This window comes from Engraulis encrasicolus, chromosome 16 (assembly GCF_034702125.1).
Source record: "Engraulis encrasicolus isolate BLACKSEA-1 chromosome 16, IST_EnEncr_1.0, whole genome shotgun sequence".
Classification (NCBI taxonomy): Eukaryota; Metazoa; Chordata; class Actinopteri; order Clupeiformes; family Engraulidae; genus Engraulis; species Engraulis encrasicolus.
In genome coordinates this window covers 37,707,924-37,715,425 of record NC_085872.1, presented here as the reverse complement: position 1 = coordinate 37,715,425, position 7,502 = coordinate 37,707,924, and the positions used below count along the sequence as shown (strand labels likewise).

Below are 7,502 nucleotides of genomic sequence, written 5' to 3'. Positions count from 1 at the left end.
GGTTGTAGTTACGTCACATAACACTTATTTAGATAAACAGCAATGTGTAGTTAGATGTCTTTTACGTCACTTTGGATAAAAGTGTCAGCTAAATGTAATGTAATGTAATGTAATGATTGGCTAATGGCAGGCCTACTGAATAAAACATAGAAGAGAACATACCATAATGGTAAACTGTACAAAGACAACACAAACATGAAATGTTAATGCATATGACATCCCTTTTTATTTATTTACACATCTTATAATGCCACTTTTTAAACTGAGTGGTTGGCCATAGTTCATGAAGACCAGGAGAACATACATAGAAAATACAATACAGTGTCATTCAATTTTCTGGCAACTGAGCCGCAAGCTCACAAAATAAAGAAATATCCTGACAAAAAGTCAAACGACATGAATGCACGCATTCATACTCAACGCCATACTTCTCTGTGGTCCCATTAGACTTAGGATAATTTCTTTTCACAAAAACAAAGAAACATCATTTGAGACCATGTTGCTTTAAAGCTCCAAGTGTCCACATGTCTTCCGACTGTCTGCCCAGGGTCATTTTCTACTGCAACAGACCAGCCATGTGTTTGAGTGCAACAGCACTAAAAGATGGCAAATGTCATGACCAGCTTGGATCACTCAAACAGAATATCAGCACACGTGATACTATGTTACTAGCTTTTTTAAGAACAAGACTGTTTTGATCAACATGCTGAATATGCCACTCCATAATGCTTCTAAACATGAAAACTAAACGGACACCGCTGATGCTGACTCTAGAATCAGAGTGTAGCCTATTGTGTTGAATCTTTTTTTCTTGTAAATTATGTCTAAAAAAAGGCTGAATGTGTTACAGGACTATACATGTAACTGTTAATGATCACAATGGATGCTGAAGGGGAATGAGGTCACTGTTAGAAGAGAATCGCCTGTCAAAATTAAATCTTCAGGAGTAAAGACTGGATTCTGTGACCAATAGCATGTATCTGAGCATAACGGTTTAAACATAATAGAATGTAAGTGAATTAATGGAAAGCATTATCTAGTCATAAATACATATACATATATCAATGTACACATAGAAAAATAGACCTGTGTTGTTCAATTGATAGGTTGTCCATGTCCTTTAAGACAAAGCTTTTCAGCAGGAATGCATAAACAATTGGGCAAAAAATAGAGATTGAAGTCATAAAAGATATGCATATATATATATATATATCGTTTAGCTCAGTTTCAATGTATTTACATACAAACAAATATAATTTGCATAGTTTAAAGGGGAGGTTATCCTCTAGCTTTGTTCCTGATGGACACAAGCATATACATGCTGTCTTAATTGGATATGTTGGAACAATACTAACTTTTGTTTTTAAAACGACTTTGGTTGACCGCACATTTTGTCAGTGACATCTCACAAATGACCAAATATAGAACGCATATACTTTAACAACACTGGTAAAAAAAAAATCTGTCCTGTAATTCCAAGTAGTACTTCATACACTTTCACTAAAAGCAGCATGTCTGTTACACTTGTGAAATCCATTGAAACTCTTTAGAGATGATTATTTGCAATATAGCTGCATCCAGCCATTCACTCTCCATTTCTGTCGTGATACATCATGGAGGCCAATTGACATAGCTTCAAGCAGTCAGAGTTGATTCACATATACGTACAGTTTAGACTTAAGACTTAGGAAAAAGAAAACACTTAGAAATGGTTTGGAAACGATGAGAGAAAATAAATATGGGTTTCTTAACATACTAATACATAAATATACATAAATGATTATGGGTCTCTATTTTCAAAGTACTGCTAGTGCCAGTTTCGTTGCGATCAGAATCTTTGTTTACAAAACAAACTGTTCTTCCCATAGAGCATTGCTATGGCAACTGGCTTCCCATCTGTCCATGGCATTCAGTGGCTTGCAAGGCCATTGGCACTGATCGTGGGAGGAGGAAACGGCAAAGGTCACTTCATTTAAGGCCTTGTGACCAATCATACACCTTGAGAGAGTTCACACTTAGTTCTTCTGGGAGCCAATCATCACCTTGGACACAAAGTTGACAATGGCGCTGGCTGGCTGTTCAGGGTCATGCTCTGCAAACAGGTGGCACACATTGTCCATGGCACTGCCGCTCTTCCTCGCCACAAAGCCAAAGATCCTATCAGGCAGGTTGGGAAAGAGGGGTGATGAGTACACCAAAAACTTAAATCAGACAGGAGAACAAAAATATCCCTTTGTTGGGGTACCTTGTTAAACGAATTCCACTGCGTGTGGCTATATAATAATAATAATAATAATAATAATAATAATAATAATAATAATAATAATAATAATAATAATAATAATAACAATAATTCAGTCTGGTTTTACTTGTGTTTAATATATAATGTGAAACATTGAACCATGTTTGGAAAGCTTACCTGGCTGAAGCGCAGCCATCTCTCTTCCACCTGAAAAGGTAAAGCATCGTTAAATATCATGACCATCAATAATAATAACATAGCCTGTAGATTCTATGGTCATTAAGTCCTGAATTTGTATTTCCGCAGACCTCCAGTCTCTCCCTATTACAATACATTGTAAAAATGACATGTTAATGTGTTGGAATCTGAAGGAAAGCTAATGAGTATTATGATAACAACCATATTCATTCATTCATTCATTACCACACAAACGGTTGTCAGTACGTATCTGTGAAAAGCATACAGGCTAGTTATCTGGTACCTATTTTTCGAAACATATGCCCACATCACACAAGACCATCACTTACTTTCTATCCTGAGGGTCCAAGGCACAGAATATCACAGTGGTCACAGCATAATGTCTTCTGAAGAAAAGCCTGAAAACAGAAGAGAGAGCAAGAGAGAGATGAGAGGGTGGTTAGTCTAACAATGTAGCAGATGTGTGCCAAATGCTCCAAAGAAATCCATGTTCTCCTAGTAGTTTGTGTGTGTGTGTGTGTGTGTGTGTGTGTGTGTGTGTGTGTGTGTGTGTGTGTGTGTGTGTGTGTGTGTGTGTGTGTGTGTGTGTGTGTGTGTGTGTGTGTGTGTGTGTGTGTGTGTGTGTGTGTGTGTGTGTGTGTGTGTGCGCGCATGTGCACGTGCGTGCATGTGTGTGCATGTGTGTTTGTGTGTCTGGCAGCAGCACATGTTTGTGACCGTTTTGAGCCCACTCACTTTCTCTGATTGTCTGTGAGAGTGATGCCCTGGGACGAAACTTTGAAGTGTACCACAGTCGACGTCGGCAGAGGCTCCAGGCTGAGCATCTCGCCGGTGGCTTTCTGGATCGCCTGGTAGCCTGTTAGAGACTCCATCTCCACTGAGCCCAGGAACCACACGTTGCAAGCTACAACAGGGGCAATACATGATAACAGATTTAGATATAACCATAAAAACATACAAAACGAAGACGTCTTAAAAAAACAACACATAAAAATACAAATCCAGTCCCATTGAAGATGCGACATGCACAACACTTAGCAAGTACACACAGAAATAATAGTGTAACAAACAATTAACATCAAAATAATAATTTATTTTACAGCAATAGTTAATACAGAATAGTCTGAAAAACACAACTTAAAATCTGAAATAGATGTTACATTTTAACAGCCCAGAGAGAGAGAGAGAGAGAGAGAGAGAGAGAGAGAGAGAGAGAGAGAGAGAGACAGGGCGGTATTTGGTGTGAGATGAGCTACCTGCTCCTTGCTTGAGTAGTTCTGTGGCTGAGTTTGTGATGGATACATGGGTGGTAGTCTCCACGACATCCTCCAGAGGATCTGAATAGTGCAGTGAGTAAGAGAGTGCATCATCATTAAACACAGTTTAAAATGCTGTAGTTAAATATCAACAAGACATACAGTTAAGTCCTATTTATCGCAGGAATATACACAACATAGTGATGTCTTCCAAAGCAAGGATGTCACTGTCAGGATGTCAATGATGTCACTCTTTTATTCAGGTGACGATTGGCAACTCATCTCTTCAAATATTGTCTCTTGTCAAAACATCTCACGCCCTGACGATGCAGTCTGTGCCTATCTGACAGACCTATCTGTCTGTCCTACTTGCTCTTGTTTGTTGGTTCACCTGGGATTGTACTGGCACTTCTGTGGCACTCCCTTGTACGTCAGTCACTCTGTGTAAAACCATCTGCTTAGTGCTGCGGAATGGAATGCGGCCTCTTCTGCATGTGTTCAATTTGTGTGAAACAGTTGGTGAAGGTTTTGATTTCCTTTGTTTTAATAACCAAATCATAACATCCAATGCTGTGCCCAATGTGCATCTGTTCATCTCACAATATTATTCTATTTTTGTTTTCCTTTTAAGCGCAGTGTGCTTGCAATCTCTTCACGTCGTGCACATGTCAGTCTACCCCAAGGCCCTGGCTTTTTCAGATGAATTAACCCATTGATGCTGGATGTTGCGTTGTGCAACATTGGCCCTGGCGCCTGGAGCTGCATGACGCAACATTCAGGTCATGAGATTTGAGACAATTTTATCAAAAATCTTGGTATGTTAGAGTTGAATGAACACAGTCCAATGCAAGATGAGGGTCTTGGTGTTTTAAATGCAACTCATGGCATGTTTTCATGTGCTTCAGATGCTGAGGATACCTTTTCTTAAAAAGGGCTTAGGCATTCAGCAGCCTGTTTTGCAAGCGCTTTAGGCATCAATGGGTTAAATGTTCCCATCTAGTCACTAGGGCTGTAACGATATTGTATCGAACCGAGAAATCGTGATGCAAAGAGTCACGATATTGTATCGTGATACAAAGAGGCAGTATCGTGATACGCCCTTTTAACATTTTGATACCCATCTGCCCAGAAAACAACCTCATGATATGAAGTGATAGTGCTTCCAAGCATCATCATTATTATATAGAAACTTTAAAAAATTATTTGTAGCCTCTTGTAAACTCTTGTAAATTCTACCTTTGAACTATCATAGTTTTTATTCATAAGGATTATAATGTTGGCAAATGTAAAATCTAGGGGTGTATCGAACCGTAGGTCATGAATAGTGATACAAACTGAATTGTGAGTTGAGTGTATCGTTACAGCCCTACTACTCAGGCAAACCGGCAGTAGGTTAACCATGTAGTGAGATGAGTCCTCACCTCTATCGGGGATGATGAGCTTGCAGGGGAGAGCCAGAGGTGTGATGGAGTGCTGGCATACCAGGGCTGTCAGGCTGCCTACAAAACACACATTTCACACACCAGGGATTACTAAACACTTTCAAGAAACAATGTGCTCCCCATTCACACAAAATCTACTACGACAACAGACTTTAAAAAAGGGAATTATTATATTAAAAAAAACCCCAACAACAACAAAGTGTGTGTATTCCTGCCTAGGAAATCAGTTCATTGTGTGCACTGTGCAGCCAACAGGACTGCATTGTGCTCTGCAGGCTAATCAGAGTAGCAGTGACAGTATAGCACCAATAGGGGGCTCCCTTGGGTAATATCAGATAAAGCCAGAAATGTTTTCTGTGGAACACAATATCTTCGTATGTAGAACATAGAGGCTCAAGTTTTAACACCTTCACAGAAAGCCAAGGGCAAACAATGGCTTAAGTTGTGCCCAGTAGCCTTGTGTTAGATCCAGGTAAGGACAAGAAGGGGGAACGCCAAAGCCAAGTCAAATTGGGTAAATATATCGTAGCCTCTTCAAGGGCGCCGGAACGAGTTTTAAAGTGGTGGTGCATTTTTTTCTTGATTCTTTATTTCTTAAAAATGTTACTGCTGCTGCACTCCACTCATGTGTCTGCAGAATTCTCATGTAGGGAGTCCAAAAGCGGTGATGCAAATGCACCACTGCATCCCCCTCTCCGGCACCTACGAGCCTCTTAGTGCAGAATGATGGGGTCGCTGCCGGGCCTATTCACTATTTGCAGAAAATACTCAACTACATCATAACAATATTGCTATGACATTACAGGGAGCCTTAAAGGGACGCTGTGCAGGAAATGGTCAAAAAAGGAACTGCAACTATGCTGCTCATTGAAACTGGTCTGCCTATTGCCAAATGTGATCTTTACATGAAAGTTAACTAAGTAATAAACAAATATTTTCTAGTATGGTCCAAGTACAGTCATTTTTGCAGCTAAAAATTGCTATTTTTGGAAATTCAAAATGGCGGACAACAGAGAAAATCCCCCTTTTCATGTATGAAAAGTGCAATTTTTCCAGTCAAAATGAATACTTAGAATTTGATGCTGGTGGTAAGTATTCATGAAAAGGGTAACATTAGTAAATGGGCAGCATGAATTCGTTAAGATATAACCATACACTTTTGGCCACAGTAAGGTTATAACATAGGCTCTGAGCTAAAGGGTTAATGAGGCACTTACCAAAGTAGGGCTCGTTGGGACAGCCCTTCAGCCTCACACCTTTCTGGGTACACTCGATGAGGAAATGGCGAACCAGCTCATTGGACAGATCTCCCCCTGAAATAAGGAGGAGGTCAGAATTCATCAAGACATTATTCTTCATTTTTTCCCTAAGACAACCATGTCTCGTAGTATTATAAAATGTAGACATGCAGGCATATGTATATAAACTGAGCCAAACATAAAAAAACATACACACTGAATAAAATGAAAAAGTTGCCAAGACATTCTCTGAAGAGATTATGCTGTCTTTAGGATTATATCAGAAGGGCGTTTTCCACACATGCGACACACACAGACACACAGACACAGACACACAGACACAGACACACAGACACAGACACAGACACACACACACACACACACACACACACACACACACACACACACACACACACACACACACACACACACACACACACACACACACACACACACACACACACACACACACACACACACACACACACACAAAAGAGCTGTGATGGAGTTTCAGGTATGTGTAGTTGTGTGAGGCGTGTGTTTCTGGCATGGAAAATGCACTCTGCTGCTTGTGGTTGGGCCCAGCACCAACAAATTACCAGGGAAGTAAAAACTGGACATTGTGGGTGGACCAGGGGTGCATTTCTCTAGCAACTTACTTGGTTGCAATGCAGTTAAGTAAGTTAAGCAAGCAAGCAACGAAGCCCACGGTCACACATTGGTGCGTTTAGGGAAGGGGTCCCCAAACTTTTTTCTCTGGGGGCCACATTATCGCTCTGGACTGTGATCAGGGGCCGGGATCAATCATGTGGACTGCATACTAGGTCACAGCCAGTTATAGCCATAATTTCTAGCACGGCAATCGCCATTACACGCTGAAGAAGGGCCCTGCCCGAAACGTTCGTAGGGGAATTAACAGAGAAATATCTGAAAAGTGCCGTCTTTCGCTTCCTTCATTCATAATTTGTAGCACAAACTAGTTCACCATTACAAGTGATTTGCAAAAGTTTTGTGAGGATTGGTTCTTTGGGCCAGTTCAAATGGTGAGATGCAGAGAGATGGAGGTCCGGTCAAAGGGGCCTGGCAGGCCACATCCGGCCCCCGGGCCTTAGTTTGGGGACCCCTG

General features: G+C 40.7%; 1 protein-coding gene across 2 annotated transcripts in view; it reads right to left on the bottom strand.

Moving 5' to 3' along the window:
* Nucleotides 1-203: 203 nt before the first annotated feature.
* The window catches only part of LOC134465732 (tensin-3-like), a 61,364-nt gene continuing 54,065 nt past the window's right edge, over nt 204-7,502 (bottom strand). For both annotated transcript variants that reach the window (XM_063219559.1, XM_063219560.1), the window contains 7 exons: nt 6,356-6,451; nt 5,118-5,195; nt 3,697-3,777; nt 3,176-3,344; nt 2,770-2,838; nt 2,420-2,449; nt 204-2,157 (listed from right to left, as the gene is read on the bottom strand). In XM_063219559.1, the coding sequence (XP_063075629.1) occupies nt 2,016-2,157; nt 2,420-2,449; nt 2,770-2,838; nt 3,176-3,344; nt 3,697-3,777; nt 5,118-5,195; nt 6,356-6,451 (665 nt within the window). In that variant the 3' untranslated portion in view covers nt 204-2,015. The remainder of the gene's footprint in view (nt 2,158-2,419; nt 2,450-2,769; nt 2,839-3,175; nt 3,345-3,696; nt 3,778-5,117; nt 5,196-6,355; nt 6,452-7,502) is intronic.